Source organism: Gambusia affinis, linkage group LG14, assembly GCF_019740435.1.
Source record: "Gambusia affinis linkage group LG14, SWU_Gaff_1.0, whole genome shotgun sequence".
NCBI classification, from domain to species: Eukaryota; Metazoa; Chordata; class Actinopteri; order Cyprinodontiformes; family Poeciliidae; genus Gambusia; species Gambusia affinis.
The window spans coordinates 15,441,401-15,467,747 of NC_057881.1; the positions used below are offsets into that span (position 1 = coordinate 15,441,401).

Here is a 26,347-nt window from a genome sequence, read left to right on the forward strand (position 1 = left end):
ATAAATGCGAGTTAAAGTTACATTGTTGGCATTAAAAATGCCTTTTGGTTTTTAAATCTTCTGATTCGAGTCAAAGATTACATCTAGATATAATTTTTATGTCCAACTTTTAACACCTTGCAGTTCTGCAAAACGAGTCAATCATGTGATGCTCCACGTGAGTCCAGTCATGTGACGAGGAAACAACTCAAAATAGCAACGAGAGGCTCACCGGGTAGATTTAAGAACTTTAAAGTAGTGCCCTGTAATCTTATTTTAGGCTAACTTGTAGCATTTATGGCTGCTGTTTTCCTCCTCCTCGCCTTCGCGTCTCCCGCAGCGGCTCGTTACACCGCGAACTGGACGAGTCTGGACGCCAGACCGCTGCCTTCATGGTACGACGAAGCCAAGGTGGGCATTTTTGTGCACTGGGGTGTATTTTCAGTGCCAGGCTTCGACAGCGAGTGGTTCTGGTGGCACTGGAAGGGTCAGAAGCCGCCTGACCCGAAGTGTGTGAACTACATGTCCAAGAACTACCCACCCGGCTTCAGCTACCCGGATTTCGCCCCTCAGTTCCACGCGCAGTTTTTCAACCCGGAGGAGTGGGCGGACATCTTCAAAGCCTCTGGTGCAAAGTAAGGCGTTTATACTTCACTTTCGGGTAGCACCAAATCAGAAGGAGGTTGTGTGTCGCACTTTTTGTTCCATGAAAAACTATCCGTACATTTTATTACGTCACAACCTCAAAACCTTACCTTTAGGATTTTTACAAGGCATTGTTTCACAGTACACTCTTTCCAGATATGTTGTCCTGACTTCCAAACATCATGAAGGATTCACTAACTGGGGGTCTCCATACTCCTGGAACTGGAATTCTGTGGATAATGGTCCTAAAAGAGACTTAGTGGAAGACCTGGGAGATGCAGTTCGCAACCGGTGGGTGAACTCAAAGCAGTCTAATGGAGGAAAATATCTGCTAATTGTAGATTCTGGTAAATGAGTTCAATAGGAATATGAAACGCAGCACAAAACCACTTGCGCTATAACTGAAAAGATGTCTCATACGTGAAGATAAAAAACAAGAGATTTTTTTTTCATCACTTAGATCGCTGCACTATGGCCTCTACAACTCCTTGTATGAATGGTTCAACCCCCTCTACTTGGAGGACAAGAATAATGGATTCAAAACCCAACAGTTTGTGATGCGGAAACTACTTCCTGAACTCTATAACATAGTTGTAAGGTTAGTAGTTTTTAAGTTTTAATATCTGATCACACCACTTGTTTTCAGTTTCTCTGTTATTGTTGCACAAACTACAGCCATACCTTAGTTAAAGTTGGCTCATTCTCAGTTATTGCACAACATGATAGTGTTATATTTGCCTTGCAGGTACAGACCTGAAGTGATCTGGTCTGATGGCGACTGGGAAGCACCAGACACCTACTGGACCTCCACCCAGTTTCTGGCGTGGCTCTACAACGACAGCCCTGTCAAAGTCAGTCCTTTTTATGATGGGGAAACGCAAACTATCTACACTTTGTTTTAAAGCGTTGCACAAAACTAAAATAGCAGCTTGAGTCCCTTTACCCTATCGTCCTTGATTTTAGGATACTGTTGTGACCAATGACAGATGGGGGCAAGGCACTGCCTGCAAACACGGCGGCTTTTATAACTGCCAGGACAAATACACTCCAGGCCAGCTGCCCAAACACAAGTGGGAGAAATGTACATCTGTGGATACTTTATCCTGGGGTTATCGTCGAAACATGAAGCTCAAAGAACTGATGGACTTACCTTCTATTATTGACGTAAAGATACAAGATGACGTTCAGATTGCTGAAGATGCTGCAGCCGCCTCATCATCGGGACTGAATGCTTCTCGTTTTCTTCACAGGATTTGGTCAGCACAGTGGCTCTTGGAGGTAATTATCTTCTCAATGTAGGTCCCACAGCCGACGGGACTATTCCCAGTGTGTTTGAGGAGAGGCTGAGGGGTGTTGGCGCCTGGCTGGAAACCAACGGAGAGGCCATCTATTCCACCAAACCCTGGAGGGTCCAAATGGAAAACGGCACCGTGCCAGTGTGGTAAGAAAGCTGGAAAGTTGAATATTTAGGATCTGAGTGTTCATGTTTGGCATTTTGTCCTTCCATGCTTCCAGAAACTCAGTATAAGTTTTGGATTAGTGGAAAAAAGAAACACAACAAAAACTAAATGATCTTGATGGCTGCTACTTTTCACGTTCTTTTAGGTATACCTCAAAGGGTGCCACGGTCTACGCCATAATAACAGCCAAACCCCCAACAACTACACTGAAGCTGTTGATTCCCCAAACATCAGCAACTACTAAGGTAAATGGGATTATTAAGATTAGGTGTTGCCATTTTGGAACAAGTACATGACCAAACCCATTATTGATAATCTAAAAGTGACTAGGAACAAATAAGAATCCGTTTCTTTTCTAGGTGACTCTCTTGGGTCGTCCGCCCTCCCTACCTTGGGCACCGCTCTACCCTAATGCAGGTCTCTCCATCCTTTTGCCTGAGCTACCTTTCACTCCTGGTCAAGCCTGGACACTCAAACTGGACAATGTCCAGTGAAATTTGAAGTTATAAAATATTTACCATGTAAGGCAATGTATTAAATTCAATTCATGTTTTAATTTTGCGCTTCGGAGGGATAATAGGACAATGCTTAAGGGAATTTTTTTAACATCTTTGATCATTCTTTTGCTGATCTGAAAACTTGTTAATATGACAGTGTCGTATTATTTTTAAAAAAAAAATGTTTTTGGTAAGTTTTTATTACCAAAAATGAAAAGTGGCATTCCTGTTCAATCTGTGAAGATTTCTTAGCTGATTGTTTCCAATTTTGTGGAAAATAAACACTCTTTATGCTTTTTCTCTCGCAAATTTAGCACATCAATCCAGGAAAGATTGCTTACAGCAAAAAATGCATAGAAATGGTTTAAAGCCAATAAGATGAAGATTCTATTGTGTTCCAAACCTTTACTCTAATCCAGTTGAGAATTTGGGATTGGATGTAAAAAGACTCTCAAACTTAATCCCCAAGGATTCTCACAGAGCTTAAACTGTTCTGTTGCAACTGCTGTGTCCAGATGACCCAGTGTGTTTGAGACCATTAAGTGCATCTACTAAATACTGATCTGAATGTTTAGTCCTTTACCATTCATATGCGACATAACTGCACTTTAATTCAATTACATTTTGAATATCAGTAATTTATTTATTTATTTTTGCATCGTCTTTCACAGTCATCGTAAGAGTTAAAGGTTGAACATTTTGCATTATTTTGTTTAAGTCTTGGGTGGCCCCATCAATAAATAGCCTTAGACGTGTAGATCAAAATTCTCCATTTTACTGTTCAACACCATCTAACTTCTTGTGTTGTTGAAATTCCTCGACTTAAAACAGTTTCATCCTGCTGCACACAGTCCCAGAACTTATCAGCAACACGTGTTATTTAAAAGGAAATTTAAATGTTACTACTTAAAGTTCTGCATGCTGCAGAAATGGAGGCCATACTTTTCAACTCATGACTAAAAATATACCTTTCCAAACTTGGAAACAGTCATTCGGGTGGAATGACACAGTGGCATCTTCTCAATTCCAGGTGACAAACTAACTCACACAAACATATTCACACTCACACACCCATACAAATCCAAAAGGTTGAAGGTCATGCAAGCACAGGTTCACATTTTACTAATGTGTCCTCTCCACTTTGGCCCCAGATGAAACTTTGAGTTAATACACTACATTTTTGGAACTGAATCAAGGTTGGATATACAAGCCAATGCAGGGGCCAGCAAGAATCCAGAAAATTGAAGAACTTATTAAGCTCATATTGAGAAGAAACCATCAATCAAAACAACATTGCTCTTACCCCCCCAAGAAGGTTTTTACTGCTTCATTTCACATTTTCTTCAGAACATTCAGTCGAAGAGTAAACACACCAAAAAAGACAAAGGAGACGCAGCGACGCTCGTTTAACTCGCTAAAATAGCTTTATAATAATAATAATAATAATATTGATAGTAATAATATTAGCCATTAGAAAATGTTCAGACAACGTTGAAAGTGTTACATTCTGTGCTGGGAGTAAACCACGTCACAGTGTGCCATCTCTCCGGGTTCAGCGCCATCAAACGTGCTTCAGTTTGGACACATTTAGACCCATAAAAACATGAGAGCAAGAAATAAACTTGTATGTACAAAACGGGAAGAGGAGGAAAAAAAAAAAAACTAAACAGGAGCATGGTTTACACTGCCTCCACTAACGTTCAGACTGAATTCAAACACTTCCTGGTGTGTTCTTGTGCACCACATGTGGGCGACCACTTGGTGGCGTAACAAACATTTACACTGTGTTGTGACTCTATTGCTCTGCTGGAGTCAGCTGTTTTCATTGAAGAACAACAAAACAAAAATTAAGGTTTGTATGTACAATATGCTGTCTTGGCACAGAGTGGATGATATATATATAAAACAAGTGAATCCATGCTGAAACTTGCTCTAAATCATAGCGGTCACCGATAATACAAGAAAGACAAGGAGGGACTCGAGAACCAAGGCCTGTTGTTGCCTTTGCTACATTATAGGGTTGAATAACGAGTGAAGTGTCTCCATCAGTTCGACGCCCCCATTTGATTTCCTCCTCTTGCTGGCACTGAGAGTTCAAAGTGGAGTAAGAGCACACGGAGAAAGAGGTTCTATTGTTGGGACGCTCCATTCCCAAAGCTCACTTCCTTCGGCTATTCCTCACCTCTCAGGTGGAGTGTGCATCATTGAGCCCAGAGGGGGGGGAGGGGGAAGTGTCTTCCCAGAGTTAATCAACTTTCTCTTCTTCTGCTCCATCCCCTTTAATAGCAGCGATTTATTGAACTGAACATAGAATAAACTATATATTTATATATATTTGTTGCTATACACGTTACTTGCCCTTGATCAGCCTACAGAACAATTTTTACTCAGCTATATTCAACAACACTGTATTAATAATGATCGTAATGGCACTAATTAAAACTTTTAATGACAGTAATCATATTAATTATATTCTAATGACAATAAATGCAATTTTAAGATAAGCAATGTCCATTGATAACAGGTATTTACACTTTGTAAACATGGCGAAGTTAGGGTATCGATATATATATATATATATATTGTTGATAATTACACAGTAATTGCTCAGTTGTCTCTTACCCTCATGGTTAGCTGTGTGTCCTGTAAATCTGCATTACAACATTGATACATCTGCACACATGTACACATACAAACAGAAATACACCTCAGTGCTAAAGGCACATTGGAGTTTCAGTTGAACATCTGCTGGAGTCCGACCTGTTCTGGAGCAACAAAGAAGGGGGGCGGGCAGAGTAAACCATAGGCAAGAAACCACCAAGCACATTTTATTAAAGTAGTTTGGCCAAAGTGTGAATTAAAGCATTACGTGATGGAGTTTTATTAAATCAGAGTGATCCTAATTATGCTCAGTCATTTTCAGCAATAGCAACTGAAGGCGTTTACAGTCTATAATTAACTCCCTGCCCATGGTGTGGTCTGCCAATGACATGCCGAATACAAAGGACTCACTGAAGATGATACTTATGTGCAATTACAAATAATTTTCTTATGTAGATAAGCACCTTCAGGATCCACACATGTAACTTGAATATTAAACAAGTTTCCAGCCCTGACTATGCACATGGGCGCCAGCAAAAACCAATGAATGAGAGAAATCTGAAATTGTAGAAGATATGGAAATTTGACACTTGAATTGATTCTTGACTAATTATCATTCATATTTTCTGCTGGTTGTTCATTAAGTTATCCCTCAAGGCTACAATTGCTAGCATTAGTCATTAGTGGTAGCAAAGTGATTTCAAGTTTTGTAAAAAAGTAGATCTGATTAGGACCTCAAGGTACAACTGACCATGTTACAGTTGCAAGTCAGAAAGCTTTTCAAATTTGCTGTGTAACAACAGCCCAAACTACATTTACATAATGGCCTCCTTAGATAGTAAATGGGCTACAAAAGCTGCCCATATACAATCATTAGCTGGTTACATAATTGTCACAAGTTAATTGCTGGTTATCGGTTCAATACGAGATAGCTCTGGTTAAAAGTAGGATCTGTACAGGTCCTGGATATATCTAATTTCAACCAGTATTTTTAGCCACAAATTTTCTAAATCAAACTTTACCTTTTGTAAGTCTTCTAGCCTTTTGATTTTTTTCCAAGCTAATTTTGTATAAACATTTGATAGCAAATAAATTATGCTTCATAAAGATTTCAGGAACATTCTCGCTAAGGGAAGTCGATACGACAGATTTGTTAATCAACGTAGCAAAGAAACAGACTGTTACTATTATTTTTTTTAACAGTTGGGAGCCATATTGAATATTAAATTTATCTGGGTGAGGAGTATCGCTACTTTCCAGCTAACAAATCTGACTTCATTAGGTGTTTCAGTTGAGGTTTTTTTAATATAAATTTGGAATATTTCCACTTTGGAGTACAATCAGAACTTTTTAAGTACTATGTGTTTCATTGAAAGCAATGCTACCACTAGCTTAACAACTTTTATCACATGTCCTGTTGCTGACAGCTTGTTAAAAGCAGTAATTGAAGACTAAGCAGACAATTAGTTTATAAAACTATCTCTACAACACATCAAATTGGTTTTGTTTTGACAGTAAAGTTCTTTTAACTTAGCATGAACATAATTAGCTAGCGCCCAGGGCTAGCTAGCCCCCGCACCACATACATAAGCTAGCTTCAAACTCCAGAGCAGCTCTGCCGTACAGTAATGTCAACTAAAACTCAAATCTGCTGCTACCACAGGCCTCCAGCTTGGCTTTGTTCCAGAAGCACAGTATGCAGCACACACACACACACACACACACACACACACAGATCGGCTACAATTAAGCTGCTGCCTCTGCCGCCACACTGACTCACGCTGTTTTCTAGTCTTGGGGAAATAAATGGCTAACAGTGAATCTGGGCTCAAGCAGCGAGAGATTTTGTCATCCTTCTCCCAGTCTCAATCAGAGAATATGAGCAACACTCCTGCGAGGATTAACGTAGCCTCGTATTATTAGGGTCTTACGGTAGGTTTAGGAAATCCCCTGAGGACAGAGGGACACTTGCTAAAAACTGAGGCACTCAGATTTTATCTGGCCATGTGGGAAGAAAGGCTTAAAATAGTTTGATTGCTGTGTTTTGTCAGTGCTGAGATAATGTTACAACAAAACCAGGAACTGTGATTTGTACGATGCTGATGTGATAGATACATTATATAGAACAAAAAAATAAATAAAATGGAAATCACAACCACAAAAATTGTGTTTGCTATGGACCTATTTCAAGGCAAGGTGTGGCTGGTTGACACCTCAACTTGTAGAACTCAGAGAGAAGAAAGTCAGCACAAATGAAAGGGTAGTTGTGGTTGCTACTGCAGATAAAAATCCAACAAAAGCCTCTTTAAATCCTAGCGTTCCCCAAGGACAACTTGTGTGATCCAGAGACTTTGCCACCCCCCTCGCATGTAGGACTGAGGATAGTGAGGGTGGGGTCAAGAGTCCGTCACAGTGGCGTAACAGTAGTAGAGCAGTTCTTTGTGCTTCATTTGACGAGGGCCTGCGACAGGCACCGCTTAGATGTCATCAAGTTTTAGCGGTATCGGACGCAGAGAGGGACGCAAAAAAAAAAAAAGAGAAGGCGGCTCCGCAACTCACGTCGCTGCGCCTCGTTGTTTTCAATGCCGGGGCACCTCGTTTGTACAAGGAGGTTGTTAAGATTCACCTGCTGAAGTCCAAAAAGCAAAACACTGGTTGGTATTTCCAAGGATATCTGTATCATTGTCTCTAAAAGGACAGAATTGTACAAATGTGTGATTCGTCGGAATAACTGCATTGTAAAACCCTAGCAAGTACGTTTTTCACCCCCTCCCCCAATCACACAAAGAAAAAAGATTTAAAGGCTACAAAATACGTGTTTCTTCTCCAAAATGAGACTCTGCTAAATTGTTCAGAGGAGGCCATCAAAAAGCATGCAGTGTTCCACATCGACAAAGTGTGCCAGTCTCACGGGTGTGTATTGCAACATGAGGGAGATTCAGGAAGTCAAAAAAAAAAAAGAAAGAAATTCTCCAACAATACTCTGCAAATTTCATACATTTCTATATACATCTCCCTCTCTCTGTCTTTCTCTATATATATATTTATGTATATATTCAAAGTGTAAACTGTGTTCAAAGGAAACCTCCACACATAGCTGGTTAGGCACATGTAGTTGGTTCTAAACAGGAGATACAGGGAGGAAAAGGGGAACAGCAGTACAAGTTGTGAGAACCACACACAGATATTTAAGTAGGCCTAAGGAAGGATCGTCCTTGGCAACCACTATTCTTGCCAGAGATACCCTGTGAACCTGACTCACAAAGATAATAAGAGCCGTTTGAAAGTCTTCTTCACATGGACTCAGTCTGGAAATGCCACACAGCTATGATCTACTGTAATAATACTGCAGTGTTTCACATTTGATATATGATCTTTGTACATGTAATGTACTCGATAATCTCTACTAATCTAGAAATGTAGTTTATATTATAAAATATACATTTTCCAATAAAATATCCCATATTTCCAACATTTTCCAACCAAAATAAAAGGAAAGAACAAAAACTTCATGCTTACACATTTTGTCATCTCTCTATTCCATACATTTAGACTCTTTAGTATTAACTGGGATTCAGACTTTCATATTCAGTTATTCAAGTGCATTCACATATAGCCAACAGTCGCAGAAAACAACACAAGAAGGATGTGTTTTTGATAAGAATCCTTCAAAAAAAGTTAACTTTGTAAAATAATTTAGACCTGTTTTAGGAGGTAAATTAAAGAAAAAGAAAAAAAAAAAACAACAAACATACAGAGCCCTGCAAAACCATTCACGCTTCTCTAACTTTTTCACATTTTGTCATGTTACAACCACAAACCTCAGTGAATTTCTGTACTTTGGGCTTTTCCACATAACAAATGAAAAAAGCAGAACATTAATCCGAGATGTAGCCAAGAGGCTCATGGCAGCTTTAAGGGCTACACACCAGCAACTGAGATGGGAGAAATTGACACCAAAAATAGAAGATTCACCTTTTATAGAAGCATTTGAAATAAGAACAAGACGTCCTGTTTGCTGTTGGACACAACCCGCATGTTCAATTCAGACCAGGTGATGACAAAATCGAACATTTTCCCTACAACCAAAAAACCCTGTGATGGAAAGCACCTCACTCTAGCATGATGCTGAGGGATGCTGGTTTGATATGTCCATCACCTAAACATGCACTGCAGTTTATGGTTGCAACTTGAAAAGAAGGTGAAGAAGTTCGCCAGATATGAATGTTTGCAAGGCACCGTAGCTCCACACGTATCACATATTTCACATTCCAAGCATAGTTATAAAATACCGCTTTTTTTTTTTTTTTGTGGACATAATCCCAATCTGATTCGACTTGGTGATTCTTTGGAAGGATATTTTAAGGTCAGTTAGGCCTCATTTTATCTGCCAGCAAAACAAAATCATTCCTCGTTTCGTCAATGCCGTCAGGGAAAAAAAAACAAAGTTTGGTGATAAGATCCTGCCGAAAATTCAAGCTGCTGCTCTTCTTATGCTTAAAAACCCATATTTAGTTACGAATAAACACGATAGTAAAGTCTGTCCAAGCAATATTCAAAAGAAAGAAAGGGTTTTGGAGGGGAAGATAGCAGTTCTGACCACTTCAATGGCTGTTTCATTAAGAGGTTGGATGGGGTGTTCACTTGTTCCTGAATAAGATATATCGAAACTGTAAAGACCACTGCTGTTGAAGCGGAGTTCTCTTTTGACCACTTGGCGGTGCTCTACTCTCACAGTGTAAAAATAAGAAGGGGGAGCATCTTCAAGTAAGTCCAGAAAAGCCACTGAAATAATTCCATGTAAAAACTCCCCCAAACCCTCCTCTTCTGAGTACTTGAGACTTCGGTGACTACAAAAGGAGTTAGATTTTTTTCTTTTCTTCATATTTTTTTTGTCTGTGATGCTACACTGAAGAAGCTCCTTTTGGCAAAAACGACTACCGGAGAGCCTCGCCGTCCGATGCTGACGGACAGGTGGTTCTAAAGCATCAACAGAGTGAAACGTAAAACTGGTCTATATTCTGTGACTTGGTGCTTGTGTGGATAGACGGAAAGAGGGACTAAGGATTCTGTGTTTGATATTTCCTCAGGGATGCTCTCGGAGCCAACTGAGGATGCTTAAGAAATCAATAGATCTCGACTCGGCTGAGCAGTTATCGGCGAAAGCCCGTAAGTGGGATTCGGTTTCACTCCAAACAGTATTGGGGGATTGGGGGGAGGAGGAGGGGAGAATTTCCTCAGAGGTCTGCTGCCTGTTAAGCCCTTTTTTGCACCAAGTGAACACACACAGGCATGCTACTGCGTGAACCTCTGCTGCCTAGTTTTACAAAAGATTTCTGACTTGGTTTCAGCCAGAGTGATTATATATGTATGTATATATATATATATATATAAAAAGAAATTCCGACTAAGAAGGAAGTAAAAACGTCTTCGGCTAGATACCCCTCAGGCTCTAGGCCTCTGCCTCGGTAAAATGGTTTGAATTTCAAGACACTAAAATGGCTGTCATTGCTTGTTAGGTAATAATGTAGGATGACAGAAGTTGATGGAAAGTGCTAAAATTGGCGGTGGGTCGGAAGCGTATAAACAGCAATGACTCGCAGAAGATGGGGTGAGGGGCAAACGAGTGCCGTCGCGGGTTCAGAGTCGAGTCTGGGCTTCGGGGATGTAGATCTCGATACTGTCGGCGCTCTCGGTGGCCGAGTTCTGCCTGAAGGAGGCGGTACGCTTGGTCTGCAGCAGCCTCCTTCGTGCCTCTGTCCTCTGACGGTCTCCGAGGTCCAGGGACGTCTCCCTGATGGGGAGGGTGTGCCCTCCAACGCGGGGCACCACCAGCCCCGCCGGGCCGCCTCCGGCACTACCGGAGACCCCATCTCCCACGCTATCGGCCCGGAGGCTGCCGCTCACCCCGCCCGCCGGCTTCTTTGGTAGTGGCGGAGGAAGTTTCTTATCCTCCTGACCCGTTGAGGATGAGACATTGACATGAGATGCAGGAAAAGGACAGTGGATTTTTCATGTTAGGTGATGGAAAAGAAGGGGGGTTTGTGACGGAAAACCCATGCAATAAAAGACAAAACCCACAACAGAGGGAAAAATAAATAAAAAGTAATCAAACGCATTATGAGAAAGGAAAAAAAAACCAAAAAGGTATCGCAGCATGCATCAGTGTCGAGTTGTATGAAAGGAAATGGAAGGAGAGATACAGGGAAAAAGTGGAAAAAAAAAGAAGAAAAGAGAGTTAGTTTTGGAGAGGATTGATAGAAAATAATGCTAAAAGCTGTCTTTTTCTTGACAGAGTGCAAGAAAAGTAAAAAAGATAAAAACTTAAATATACATAAATTAAAATTAAATGCAAAATAAAACCCTATCAATTTGAACTTCCGCTGCCGCGTGGGTAAATCTGCTCCGCTCCTTTTGGTCTGTTCTGACCTTTCGAGGCCCGCAAATGTTTGGGTAGAGCCATCTGCTCTACCCGGCGGCACAGAGCCATCTTAGCTCGGGGAGAATCCTGAAGGGAAACCAGGGTAGGCCGGACCCTCCGGTCCCTCACCTTCTTTTCAGGTGGGAGCCTCCACCCAGAGTCCTTGAGCTTCTGGAGGTCCTGAAACCTAACCCTTACGTCCTCTATGTTGAGCTGGAGCAGGTCCCAGAAGGATGCCAGGTCCTGCGACGTGGGCTGGGGGTAGGCAGACGGGTCCTGGGCCGGCAAGGAGACAGGATGGGACATTTGATGACGGGAAAAGTGAATTCTTTTGTTCATACCCTTTGTAATGTGACCAAATAAGCCAAAAACTTCAATGAATCGATTGGGATTTCATGGTAAGTACCATGAAATGGAAGGTTAAAGATAGAAAGTTGACAGAATGTTTGGCTAAACAATCTGAAAATTATTATGCGCTTTTGTATCCTGCCTTCCTGTGTCGATTCCTTGGTGCAGCTCCACCAATTACCGCAATCACAGCTGCAAGTTTTAGAACACTTTCTCTCAGAAATGAGATTCTACAGACTGAATTTTTTGCCCCTTATTTGTAAAATAGTTCAAACCCAACCAGATTGGATTAAGAGGATCTATGCACATCAAGTTTAGATTTCAATTTGAACATTGACTCACAAGAATATGCTTTGGTAACCACCAACAGGGTTTCTCTCAGGACTGCCCTGTAGTTAGCACCATTGATCCTCTCTCACTACTGGCTGACTTCTGTGTCCTTCTGACTAAAAGCATCTTCACAGCATGATTTAGCCACTGATATGAGGATATTGTCTTAGGGTAATGCACAATGTTAGACAATAGTCAAAAATGTTAATCGTTGAGTTCATGCAACTAGAACTCCTTCCAAACTGCAAACTGGACATCTAACAACAATGGTTTTTCTCTTTCTGTTCTATAAAGGTCAGACTTATGAGGTGTGCTAGTAGCACCCCCAGAAAATTGTAACAGCAGTGGTCAAACCAGGCCAGACAAAAAACTGAGATGGCACAATTTAAAAAAAAAAAACTACATAGATAGTAACACACTGAGGTGAAGTGTGCTTTTGTATTCTACAGGAAATATTTCCTACAATAACTGAAGAATCCTGATTTAATGAGTTACAGCAACATTTAATTTCCCTCTGGGATCATTCAAGTATTGTTTAAATTGAATTTTATGTATTTATTGGGTTTTACTTTCATGTCTTGATTGAAGAAGATGAATTGAACATGATTCTCTTGGGCTGCCAGGGGGTGGGCCAACATTTTTCAATGGGGCAATGGCCCCCCACAACCCTCCTCTTGGGGGCACCAATGGTGTGCTCAACTAATAGCTGCTCTGTCAAGAGAGTCTATATTGCTTTCCTCCAATTTTACAATTGCTATTGTAATGTTGGTCTAGCAAATAAAATCCCTCAAGACAGTGAAGTTTGGGCTATAAAGTAGCAGAGCATGAAAAAGTTGAACATTTGTGAATGCTTACTTTCCTGATACAGAAATGTATGAGGAAAGCTGCAGCCAAACATATCCAACATGCATAGTAATATGCTTACATGGAAATGTGTGTTGATGTGACTTTTCACGCACACTTACAATACTTTGCTGACAGAGGCGGAAGAACTGCTGGACCTTTTGAGACATGAGCATCTGGGCACTGCCAACTGCGCTTCGAATTAGCTCAAGAGCTAAGAGAGAGAGGAAGAGAGAGAGTGGAAATGTAGTTCAACAAAAACAGCAACAACAGAATGAGAAATAGCTTTTTAACTCACCATCCTCTGGAAGCTCATTCTCCTCCGCCTCCCTCTCCATGTTCTGGCACCAGCCCTCCATCCTCTCCACCTCCGTCTGCAGCAGGCGCAGGAAGAACTCTCCGTCTCTCATGCAGGGCGAGGCCCGGCCCGAGTCGGGAAGGCTGCGTGGGCCTTCCAGGGACGGTGTGGCCGTCCAGGCGCGCTCCGCGGTAATGGGCAGAGGGGAGTGGGAGCGCGGCGGCAGGTGTGGGTGCTGATGGGGCCTTGTGTCTACTTGGAAAGCTTCGGGGGTGTAGTTGCCCTGAATGAGGTCCTGTGTGAGCAGAAGGGGTGCATTACTTTTAGAAATGACACTCTGAGTTCAAAAACATAACCGAGTGCCTCCCAGCAGGCCTACAACTCCTAATCGAGAGCATTAAAAAATAAATAAACGAAGTTTCTAGAAGGACAAAGCGATGAACAGATGCTAACACGGCTGGTAATTTGGATTAGCAACTGTGTTGTACAATAAAATCTACCAATCTACACCCACTGCGTGCAGCTGAGGAGCCAAAGATTAGATTTATGGAAAACAATTTCACAATTTTCAAAGATGGAATCTAGATTACATTACAGCTTAAACTGTAGGGCTCATCCTAAATATATTCTTGCTCTTAGAATGAATCCAAAAAAAAACCCCAAAGACAAAAAGAACGATTAGTGGGAAATTTATATAGAAAAAGGTGTTATAAGTTGACAATTTTTTGAACATGTACTTCATAAAGAAAATGCTAAATGTCTTCTTTTTTCAGAATGGAAATTTTGAAGTGGACAGAAAGAAATGAATAATTAGAATTTGTGCATTTTGTAGGTATTTTCTTAGTAAAATAGTGAACTATAGACCAAAACATCTCAGAAAGATGATTTACAATCTATAATTTCTGACATCTGAATGTAAAACCACTGACATAATATTAAGAAAACAGTGGACAACTGGCTGCCTAATGTGTTTTTTTTAGCGATACCCAATTAGTTGCTGCTAATTTTGAATAGATTAGATTTAAATATAATCTAATTAAATTGAGGAAATGTTCCATGGCTATTCACTGAATAAATATTCATACTTTAATCTAAGAATTCTATTCTTTATTATTTTTTCTCAAAATTCTGACTCTTCCCCCCCTCAGATTTCACAATTTTCTCATAATTTTGACTTTAATATCACAGTTCTTGCTTCTATTTCTCAGACTTTGGATTTTAATCTCAGAATCTCGACTTATTTTCTCAGAATTCCCACTTTAACTTCAGAATTCTGACATAGTGTCTCAGAACATTAAAGTCAAAACTAATTTCCTTTGGTCCCCCCCCAGTTTCCGTAATCCTTTTTTGTAGTATTCTTTAGCAAGAACCATTCAAAGTAAAGTCTGTATCTTTCATGAGGAAGACTTCTGGCAGTGACCCACCTCTCTGTAAGCCCACTGGCCCTGTGTGTGGACCGTGCGGTGGCACTCTGCGTACTGCGACGCGGACTCTGGCTCTGACGAGTGCCTCTGGAAGGAGCAGCCAAACTGCAGACTCTTGTCCTGAGTTGGCACAGCAACGCTAAGCCCCGGGAAGCCCTCGGGGTCCAGGTCGGCCTGCACGCTCGCCGTCACGCTGTTGGAGCGTTTGAATCGAGCCCGCCTTGCAAAAAGACACAAGGAGTCACAGCGGGCTCAGAGCCATCTGATCAAACTGAATTGCCTGCGGAAGGCTTTCTCAATTTTCTTATGTTTTTTTTGTTCCTTTCAACCTTCTTTATCGTTTCACATTCCAAACCGAGCAGGGCCGTGTTGTCACGGCAATCACCGCCACTCGCCTGGTTGTTATAAGTCCTGCTAAATCCCCTGGCATATGACGCATCGGTGTGTGCAAATGTCATGCCAGTGTGCTCACTGATGAGTGTTTACACTGTTGCAACTTTAAACCCAACCTTCCCCTCATCTGTCTCCTCAGTCTGTTCGGGTCCGCAGCGTGACTCAGATCCGCAGCGCCGGATGTCCTGATGTCATCTTCGACGATTGCGTTCAAACGCGAGAATGGATATAATTAGGAAAAGCGTCGAGTCATGTGTGAAAGCCATGTTGTGTGTACGGATTGCAGTAGACGGGGTTACACACATGGTTTTTTTTTAAAAAAAGAGAGACATTCTTGGAACAAAGTATTTCCGATTTCAAGCTGTGCTGCTTGATGAAATCTTAAATGAATTAATTGGACATAGACGAGAAATCAGCCGTACACATGGCGACGCTGTCGGGCGCGCAGGAAGACGAGGGCTTTTTCTGAATATAAATCAGAATTATTCACATAAATTACAGCAGAAAGACCAGCCGCTCCTGATCAAGCTGCATATTTTGGAACAAAGATAAATTAGCGGGTAAACAAACATCCCTCAAGCCCCCACTCTGAGTTTGCGAGAGGCATCCGTGATGACAGAAACTTAAATGTCACCAAAACAAGTCAAGCTGGGAGAGAGGGTTCTGCAGATGAATAATATTTTTTTGTTGCTTTGTTTCTGTTTTCTTTTCTTTTTTTTTAACCTTTTCTCGTCTTCCACTTGGACTCCTATGGAGTGAACCTTGGTGAGAGCTTTTCCCTCCGTATCGGAATCGGACAGAGTCTCCGAGCTGTCCACCTAAAACAGCAAAGGAATAGGACAGAACATGAGCAGCTAGAAGTAAAGGAAAAGTTAAAGAATTTTTTCGTGAAGGAGGGAATTTTATCACAGAAATAGATGTAAAAAAAAAACAAACAAGAAGGTGCAGCTGCTATGGGTTAATGTATGAAAATAGATTTACATCGGCTGAATGAGGAACTTGTTGCCTTGTGTTTCGAATGCATTTGTTGTCAGAGTACAAATGTGTGATCCGCCTGACAAAAAAACTGAAGTTTTGGCTCAGATATTTTCCGTTTTCATTCCAGATTCGGCTGGAATTCATTGGAGGTGTGTTTTAGAAAAGATTCTGCGGCTTTGATTGTGACGATGCACTATGTACAAAACATTACGCTTCCCCCTACACTTTTTTCGGTCTACACTTTGTGTTCTCGCCATTGACAAGAATTGTTTGTCTATTTCTGTAATGATTTTGTCTTCTATTTTTCTTCTTTTGATTTTTTTTTCCATTTTGTTTTGCTTTTTCAGCATTGTGTTTTCTTTATTGTGTAAGGAAAAGTTAAAAATGACAGAAATAAATAAAAAATAAGATACAATTTTTGGAAATCTGCCACACACACAAAGTCTATCCGATTATCCAAGCATTCAACTCCACAAATAGTAATTTATACATTTAGGTTGACTACCAGAGGTATAGTAGTTTAATTTAATGTTAGCATAGTAGCATAAAAGCTATATCATAAGAACATAGTAAAATAGACAATGTTGATCATGCTGATCACGTGGATCAGTTTCTATTTTTACATATTTCCTAAAACCGTTATGTCCTGACAGTACAATATGAGAAAGAGAATTTGTGGAAAATATATGCAAGCTCCTCTACCTTCTCGCTATGGACCTGCTGTTATTTACACAAATACTCAGCTCCTTCAGAAACAACCAATCAGAGCCGGGAGGGAGGTCTTAGCTCTGTCAATTAGCTCACATCCTTCTGCTACGCTAAAGCTGGTTCAACACAACCAAGCCTGAAACGAATGCTATGGCTAACAAACATAGCCACTGATGACAGCAGATAAATGGTTTTTCTAATATGGTAAGTTGTTTTCCCACCATTAGCACATTGAGTAGTGTACACGAGTTTGATTGACAGCACTAAGACCCTCCTCCTGGCTCAGATTGGTTGTTTTTGGTGGAGGGGGGAATTTCTTCAGATTGCAGTTTATGGAGGAGGTGAAGATTGATATTTTCACATGACTCATATTGTCACAACATGCTGTCACTTTTAACAAATATGTAAATAAAACATAAAAAAATAAAGTTAGATTCCCCAACTTTAAGGAATGAAAATAAACTACAAATTTAATCACCATTTGAAAATCGCATTTTTTTTTAACTGAGGTTGTCTTTGATAAGTTTTGTTAAGTGAGACCAAAAAACATAAAAACAAACAAAAAAATTATATAAAGTGAAAGATATTTTTCACAGCATTGTATGTTTCACATTTCCTCATCCCCACCTGCACGGCGATGGATGGCCTCCACTTCCTGGCCGCGCGCCCGTCGTCCTGGCCGCCGATCTTACTCACTATCATGTTGTTCTGAGGAAGTGAGGACGACTTCCCCAGGCTGCCGCCGCCGCCAACCCGGCCGTCTCGATCCCTCGCCGGCCGTGGCGGCCCCTCCAGCAGGCTGTCAGCTGAGCAGCTGTGCTTTGCCCTGACTCCCACTCCGGGCCCCCCTCCGTAGGGCACGAGCTCTCTGGAACCCCTGACCCCGTCCAGGCTCTCCGCCGAGTTGCTGTGCTGGCGGGAGCGTCCGGGCCCACCGGAAGTGTAGTAGCCCCCCCTGGTGGCGTGACCCGACGGCCCCTCGGAGCCACCGAGGTCTATGGAGTTGCTGTGCTGCTTGGGGCGCCCAGTGCCCGGAGCCATTTGTCCGCCGCTCTGGAAGTAGGCGTCCTGGGTGGACTCGGTGCTGCTCTGGGCGCGCACCGAGAGAGAAGACTTGGACATGCGAGGTGGGAGCGGTGGGGGAGCACCTTTACGATAAGGAAAGACTGAAGTGTAAGAAGAGCGAAGGAAAAGAAGACAGAGGTGTTTGAGGTTAAAGTAAACGATGTGAAAAGGGAGAAGAGCGGGCAGATACTTACAGAAGGGACAGACTAGAGGGGAGAAGAGGAATGTTAAAGCGGGGAAAATAGGAGGAATTTTGAACCGACAAAAGAGAGGAGAGAGAACACGGAGAGCATTAAAAAAAGACAATGCTGGAGTCTACGTCTTCATTCAACAGCTTAGGTATTATTCAAGAAAAAAAACTACTTTTTTTCTTTCTTTTTTTTTAGCAAAAGGCAGAAGGCAAAGTGGTAGCTATGTCAGACAGCCTATAGCAAAGGTGACAGCAGAAAACCTCTTCCCCTGGGCGAATTTTTCTTGTAGAAGTTAAAGCAATTGCCTGAAACGGATACCAAAAGCAATCCATACCGCTTCCCTTTCTTCATCACCCTTCGCATCTGTGTGTGCAGCTTGTTTATTTCCACAGTGTAAAAGATACCAACTGAAGCTCAGACCTCCCCTGGGTGCGCGTGGGTGTCTGCGCTGTGGAGGTATACGTGCAGCGCGTGAGCGTTTTGCGGTTGATGCGGATGATACTTCGCAGCGCCTTTAATAAATCTCGTGGGACTTAAATTTGAATCCTGCGAGGGTCTAAGCCGTCTCCGATGAACAAACAAACATTAGCTGACAAAAATCAGCAATTACCTGTGTGATGTATGCACAAACAGGGCCTTCAACTCCCCCTCTCCATTTTGTCACATCACAACCACGAACTTCAATGTATTTCGTTGGGATTTGAGAACACAATGCAACGGCAAACTGAAGTGGAAGGGAAATATTAATAATTCAAAAATGTTAAGAATAAAACTCAAAAAAAAGAGAAAAAGTTTGGCAGGCACTTAGAGGTACATTTGGAACTGAACCTCTTCTGCTCACATAGCTCAAGCTAAATCAGCTGTGAACACTGACCCTGTTACATTATTTTGACTTTATTGAGATCTGAACTTTATTTTTAAGCAAAAATATTCAGTTGTACATAACAAGTAGTTTTACTCTCAACAGATTCACCTTAATTATGGATATCAGAAGTTCCTCCAGTTACCATGGAGCTCCTGCTGCTCTCCTTGCCTTACCTGTCACTTCAGTAGGACATCTTCGTAGGTTTGCTGTTGTAATAATATTTTACTCTTTCCATTTTCCGATGACACACTGAATAGAGCTTGGTGAGAAAATCAAGTCTTAAATGTAAACTTTCGTTGCTCTGACTGCATAGGGGGAATCAAAGAATCAAGGACTGATTAAATCCAAATAGAATCATTTTAACATGGGAAAAATGTATGTTATTTTTTCTTCACTTTACAATTATGCACTACATTTTGTTGCCCCTATGACATAAAGTAACCTTGAAGTCGGTGGTGGTTTAGAGGTAAAATGTAATAAATCAGTTTCTATGCGTTACAAATCACAAACTTCCAGGAAACCGCAAAAACAGCCGAAACATCGACTTCCTTTAAATCGACGCTAAAAACCCAGCCGGCGTGTTTAGAGTTGCCTCTGATTAATAATAGCTTAAGCACTGATTAACATATCTGATGTGTTCTTGCTTGATTTTGATGATGGCATTTGCCAAAATTTGATGTTTATGGCTTGTTTCATAATGGGTGACTTTTCATGATGCAAAGGAAAAGCACTTCCAACTGCCTTGTTGCTGAAACGGACTTCACAAATAAACTTGACTAGTGAAGTAACAGCTGCATAGGTGGACTTTTGTGTTGAGTGAAAGGATTGAAGATAAGAAGTCGTCTTCTTTTCTTGCCGAAGGAAGACAAGAAAGAGATGGAGACTAAAGCAACAGCAATGGTAATAATCGCAAGCAACCTGCAGTCACACAAAGGAGTGCGATGGGTGAGACGAGAGCAGAGAAGTGTAGGAGAGAAGAAAGAGCATGAGCAATAAGCCACATGCAAGTCTGTGCCTATAGCTTTCAAACGTACACACAGAGAGGGAGAGAAGGCTGAATTAGAGGCAGGAGGAGATGCGAGGAGGCTAAAAATGAAAAGAAAAAAATAATGGATGCAGACAGCGCACACAGAACGCCTCTAAATCCACTCACCGGCCCCGCCCTTGATGCTCCCCTGGGGGCCGGACATGGAGAAGACGGAGAGGCAGTCGTCGTCCTGGGAGCAGCCCGCCTGGATGGCGCGCACGTAGCTGTGGCTGCGGGTCCGGAACACACCGGGGAGATCCAGGGCCTCGACGGCCTGCGACTCCACCTCGCCGAACATGGTTTCGCACACCGTCTCGAACTGATGGTTCAACGTGTCTCCCAGCTTATGTAAAAAAAAAAATAAAAAATTATAATAATTGTGTGAGAAATGAACAGAAAGGGCTGGGTGTTCTTGGAACTGACAAATGGAGTTCAGTTGTTTTTTATTAAGAACAAAAATCTAAAATCTGCGGTTTGCATTTGCATCCTGACCATTTATTCTGACATGGTCCAATGTGAACAACCTGCCTGCATTTCAGCATAATTACAGTTGTTTGAGCCTCTTAAGGAACGTTACTAAAATCCTCTATTGAGAAGGATAATTATTAGTCGAGCACTCAACAAGTCTTGAGAGTGGAAAAGAAAGGAAGCCCCGAAAAGTCCTGTCTGCAGTTTGCCACAGGTCATGGAAGGGAAACAAGAAATGTAGTAGAACGGGTGAGACGAGACCAAAACTGAGCATTTTAACCTTCAAGCAAACCATCGTGTCTGGAGGAAAAGAAATGAGGCTTTTCCTCAGCAAGGACAGGAAAACTGTTCATAGCAGATGGAGCCAAATTCAGGCCAATTCAGAAAAAAAACAAAAAAAAACTCTAGCAATATTTAAGTTTGATGCTGCAACCTAAGCAAATGGGGAAGAAGTTCAAAGTTATCCCGTATATGTTAGAATATTACAAACGTCATGAATGATGGAGTTAGTCACCTGCGAGCTGGTCAGAGAGCGTGTGTAGCTGCGAGCGCGAGTGTGGGTTTTAGGTGCCGTTCTGCTGTTCGGGTAGGAATCTGTGCACTGCTTACAGGAGTACCTAAAACGTAACAGAAAAAAACAAACAACAGCTTTATAGTGACCTCAATAGCACAAATCTCAGACTAATGCAAGTTTTATTTCCTCCTAAGCCCAACACGGTGCTGATGAGCACTGTCTGCGTTTATTGCAGACGTGAATCACAACTCGGCTGGCCGCAGCCATCATAACTGTTATGAGTCATGTTTTATGAGTGCTGAAGCGTCAGTCATTCAGAGTGTTATGAAAATGCACCAGTTTCTCAAAGCGGGGCGCAAAATGCTAACCATCAAGTAATCAGTGTAAATTCTACTAAAACGGTGAATTGTTTATCACGTTGCTGAAACAGGAGAAGGTTGAATGGTAAAACGTGATTTCACCTGTATACACACTCACCTTCAAATATCAGGCACAAAAAAAAGAAAGAAAGTTTTCAGTAAGTGGCAGCTGTATGGATGGAAATGTTTTGATATCGGAGGCAGAACGGGCAGATTGGTTTGAGATGACAGGCTGCAATATTTTAAAGGTGACCTTTATTGCAAGGATAGGTAAGGACCTATCCTTACCTATCATGCAGGTAAGGATAGGTCTATGGGTCATACAAATATTCATTATATGTTTTTCTGCACAAATTCAGTGTTACATAAGATTTTAGATTGCTCAGTTCTGCCTATTTCAAGTTTCTTTCAGAAAGAGCTCTTTTAGGGTGTCCTATCACTTTAAATCTAAATAAGCTGTTGCTAGCCACAACCCCCCACCCCAACTTAGCGTTTACACTTGCATGCAAAAATGGCTGCCAGAGATGCGCAATTACGCAACTGTACATCTTTGAAAAGCAGAAGTGGCGCCTCCTGCACAACCAACAAGAATGCAGCAATTGTTTCCTGAATAAGTCAAGGGAAAAACACTTGTCTTTTCCAAAAGCCATGAAACAGCTCATACAGCAGTAAAAGCAGCTGACCCTTTGGTGATGTGGAGTTTGGATTCTGCTGGTCAGCCAGTAAAAAGCCTTTACACAAAATTCTCCAAGCAAAAAGAGTTTTATCATTTTAATCAGCACAAAATTTAAAACAATTTGTTTTCCCGTTCATGCCTCGTTTAAGCCAATTGAAAACCTGGATGTGTCTGGCACAATTAAGGACATAAGTATGAGGCTGCTTGAGCTGAGGATTTAATTATGCCAATTAAAGTGTTTTAAGGTTTGCTGAAACATGGAAAATGCCAGCTTACTGAGGAAGAATTATCTTTTTCTTTTCCCCAGACTAGTCTCCTCCCTTCCATAGTCACATGCTATCTTTTTGTAAATGTGTCACCCTGATGTGTCACCATCTGACACATCAGGGTATCTCTCTCTTCCAGGTTTTTTTTTTTTTTTCAGGAAATGCAGCTTGTGCCGTCTCGCCTTTAAACCCAGGGGGGGAGCTGTGGGCTCTCTATCAGCAGTACCATATATGCAGTTCTTGTGGCCTTTAACCTTTGATCCATGCTTATGGAGCGTCTGAAGGCGTCCCTCTGGGCGATCAGGGTGGATTTGGGCGAGGCTTTAGGGCTCGTCTCAGAGTCTGCGCTGTCGTCGTCGCCCATGGCCTTGATGTAGCTGCCGCTGCGCATCCGACGGCACGGGATCTCCCCGCCGCTGTCGGCCGATCCGCCATAGCCGCCGCCCCCCCAGTCCTCTGAAGGGACCTGAAGCGCATCTAGTGTTAGTCACACTCTCGCTACCAGCATAACCAGATAGACACACAACTTGGATTAGATGAGAAAAACCAAAAAGGTGTGATGAGTGTTAAGAGATTTTATGGTATTTTTATTATTGTAGTAGACAGACTAAATGTGTTAACAGTAAGATCAGCTCTGCAAAATGAGATGTTAGGAGGGAAAAAAAACCAAACACCATTCATAAAATGAATTCATTAGTCCTGAGATATTGAACGTGTTGTCACAATATCTGTTAATACAGTCCAAAAGACAGAATTATATTTCTCTCACGGGAAGATATTTTGCACTCCGACCAGAAGGACAGCGATGACTCAGACACACAGTCCTTAAAACATGAGCACACGCCATCGGGTTGTAAAGGTAACAAACTGGCTGAGCTCCATCATGCTCGTGCATGTGATGAGAGCAAAATAAAAAATAAAAAAAAGACATGCACGTGCACGCGTACGTTCAAAACGCTCACTGTAGATGACACGAGAAGAAAGACAGAAACACACAAAGAAACTTACAGATAGAGAGAAACTCTGACAGCTGGAGAAACACTGACACAAAGAAACAGGAAAAAAACCAAAAAGCGTGAGCAAGAAGCCGACAGATGGAGAGCAAATAAACAAATATGCAGAAAGTGCAGAGAGAAGTAAAAAAAAAAAAAAAAAATCAAAAAAAAAATCACAAAGGACAAGAAAATAGTGTGTGGGGGAGGTGGCCAACAGAATGAGCAGATAGCAAAACATAAAACAGGAGAGTGAATTATCAATGGAGTGAAAACAGGAAGTCAGGTGGGAAAACAAAAAAAATAAAAAAGCCACACAGGTAGACAGCTGAACTGATATGCAGTAAAAAAAAGAAAATGGCATGTTCACAGTGAAGCCTCTTTAAACTGTATGAATTTTATCAGCTATAAATGTGTTTTATTTACATAATGAACTGCAATCTTAAAACTGTAGTTTGCTACTTTTTATAACAAAACGTAAATGGAAAGGTTTTATATCAGGTTTGGTTGTGTTGGTTTCATGACAGTTACATTAATTTTTATGTAAAAAAATATATATCCAAGAACATACCTCAACTACCTGAGTAATAGACATTAATGCATAACACACTGGTCTCCCAGGAAGAAAGTAGTGATACATTGAGGTACAATAATCTTCTGTTCAAATTTAGGTATACAAAATTATGTTTTATATTGCATAATTCTACCTGAGAGCTGTAGCTTGAGACCTACCAAACCGGCAACCTTGACAGAGATTTAAAAGTGTCCCCTTTCTGAGACCAGTCTATCTCTATTTCTATGTGCTGATGAATAACTATTTGTGATAAAATCAAAAATTCTGGCAGGATGAAAAACATTTAGGAACTTACCAAAAAAGCAAAACAAAAAACAATTAAAATGTGGTTGCAATTTACTCATTTTCCCAGTTTACTCATTTCCCCATACTTTTAAATCTTGGGTGGTTCTCTGGTTTTGACATATGTGTGCTCTCTAACAAACAAACAAATCCTCTTCTACAACTTATGATTTATTACCTTAAGTTTATTACCTTTTTTAATCTATTTAAATTTTTATGTAAGCATCTAGCGTCACCCGAGTTTCCCTTTTTGTAAAAGGACCGTTCAGTTTGGCATTCGTCGGTGTGAGTCCATCTCTTACACCTGATCCCGTATTTTTCTAGGAAGATGAAAGCCTGCTGCAGCCCCCTTATACAGAAGGGGCCTCTCAACCCTCCAGTTTTTGCAAATGCTGTCTGGTTTGCAGTCCCCTACAAGTGTGGGGCCAAATGAAAAACACCTACACGCGCTGAGGCACTCATCGTCAGGGCCCCAGGGTTTGGCAACCAGCTGACTGTGTGTTTTTAAGGTCATCACTTAAAAGATGATTCAGCCTAATCTCCAGATCCCTGTACCCCCCCATCTCTCTTATTTCCACAACCTCCCTTCCTTCCTTTTTCTTAGCCTCTTGGCTACCATAACTGTCTTTATCTATTTCCCATCCCTGAGCTTTGCTATCTCTGCGTCCCTCTCGCTCCCTTTCCAAGTCTGTCTTTTCCGCCCTCTCTCTCACCTCGTCCGACTTGACTTCATTCTCGCTCCATATTCTCATTTTTTAATCATTTCTTATCTATCGCTCGCAGGCCGACAATGGGGGAAGAGGGACAGGGAATGAAGCGTGTCGGCCTCGCATGCCACACATTTTGATTGGCATTTGCGCTACGGGTGAGAAACCTTACATGTCTATCTATCTTAGATGGCTGTAATCTAAAACTTGCCAAGATTCTCTTTGTCTTGTTCAGCTTTTCCGGCTGGAAACTCGACCCATGATCCAAGGTTGAGATGCACCGATACAATATTAATATTGGTATCAGTCCCGATACTGAAAAAAATTCTAGATTGGTGACAATGTGCCTCATCCAGAGGGGCAGATCTATTCAGACTAATTCTATTCTTTGTGGTCTGTCCAGAGGTGGGTAAAGTACCCTAGAATATTACTCAAGTACTACTTCAACATATTTTTACTCAAATAAAAATATGTTGCATTCAAGAAATTACTCAAGAGTAAAAATGTATTTGGTAAAAAGGCGACTCATGTCATGAGTATCTGGTCAAATTATAAAACATTTCAGATTTAAAAATTACACAATCAGATGGACCAAAATATAAAGTCAAGTGGAGATTTTGGCATTTTAAGGATCAAAATGACAGTAATTCATCTTGGGAACAAAAAAATATGAAAATCAGAGAAAACTTTTCCAAATAAGTTTCTTTCAATATAAAACTTGTGAAACTAACAAAAACTGTAGGTGTGCGTGTCTGGGGAAGTTTTGGGTAAAACATATTTGTTGTTTATTCAATGGGTTGAGAATCTAGAAATTTTACTGAAGTAAGATTAGTGATACTTCAAAATAAAATGACTAAAGTTAAAGTAAAAAGTACAGCATTGTACAAATACACATTAGACATTTTTTTCAATAGTTACTCAAGTAAATGCATTTGAGTAATTGTAATTATTTACTACCCGACTCCGGCTCTGAGCAACTTCATTATTATTTATATTGCATTGTATTTATAATTCCTAATTGTACTTTCTGAACTATTTGAAGGAAGTTTTGTTGCAGTTTATTTTTACAACAACCTATTGTTTCTGTCAGTTTCAGTTTCTTTATTATTATTTTACATTAGTTGCTATACTTTTAATGGCACAGACTGAACAAATTAAAGTTGTGCTGTTTCTTTGGCCAAGCATGTGAAGCTATTGGTGTATCCAAGGGTGCTGTACTGGTGCAGTTATTAAATAAATTTGTAATTCAGTACATTAATGTCTTTTCTTTTTTTTTTAAAATAAACAATTTTAGTAAATTCAGTTCTATTTTTTTTGTATCGGATCGGTATCTGCCGATACTGTACCCCAGATATCTGTATTGGAAGTGAAAAAAGTGAAAAATTTCTAATCCAAGGTGAAACCTGGTATTTCTGTAGGTTGACATAACATGCAGC

The 26,347-nt window shown here is 41.1% G+C and overlaps 2 protein-coding genes across 3 annotated transcripts in view; one reads left to right on the forward strand and one right to left on the reverse strand.

The window, feature by feature from the left end:
- The first annotated feature begins 148 nt into the window (after nucleotides 1-148).
- LOC122843713 (tissue alpha-L-fucosidase-like) lies at nucleotides 149-2,878 on the forward strand. The gene is made up of 8 exons (XM_044138708.1): nucleotides 149-614; nucleotides 781-915; nucleotides 1,085-1,222; nucleotides 1,370-1,475; nucleotides 1,588-1,788; nucleotides 1,875-2,065; nucleotides 2,230-2,329; nucleotides 2,444-2,878. Exons 1-8 carry the CDS (start codon nucleotides 277-279, stop codon nucleotides 2,576-2,578), a joined length of 1,344 nt encoding a protein of 447 aa, XP_043994643.1. The 5' UTR covers nucleotides 149-276; the 3' UTR covers nucleotides 2,579-2,878.
- A 1,102-nt stretch (nucleotides 2,879-3,980) lies between these two features.
- The window catches only part of dlgap3 (discs, large (Drosophila) homolog-associated protein 3), a 160,070-nt gene continuing 137,703 nt past the window's right edge, over nucleotides 3,981-26,347 (reverse strand). The window contains exons 5-15 of one of the 2 annotated variants that reach the window (XM_044138704.1): nucleotides 22,611-22,822; nucleotides 21,056-21,158; nucleotides 20,200-20,416; nucleotides 18,185-18,196; nucleotides 17,553-18,091; nucleotides 15,963-16,057; nucleotides 14,847-15,066; nucleotides 13,423-13,717; nucleotides 13,247-13,338; nucleotides 11,733-11,879; nucleotides 3,981-11,137 (exon numbers count right to left, since the gene is read on the reverse strand). In XM_044138704.1, the coding sequence (XP_043994639.1) occupies nucleotides 10,823-11,137; nucleotides 11,733-11,879; nucleotides 13,247-13,338; nucleotides 13,423-13,717; nucleotides 14,847-15,066; nucleotides 15,963-16,057; nucleotides 17,553-18,091; nucleotides 18,185-18,196; nucleotides 20,200-20,416; nucleotides 21,056-21,158; nucleotides 22,611-22,822 (2,247 nt within the window). In that variant the 3' untranslated portion in view covers nucleotides 3,981-10,822. Of the gene's footprint in view, nucleotides 11,138-11,732; nucleotides 11,880-13,246; nucleotides 13,339-13,422; nucleotides 13,718-14,846; nucleotides 15,067-15,962; nucleotides 16,058-17,552; nucleotides 18,197-20,199; nucleotides 20,417-21,055; nucleotides 21,159-22,610; nucleotides 22,823-26,347 lie in introns of both variants that reach the window. The other variant, XM_044138702.1, reaches the window with a different exon arrangement.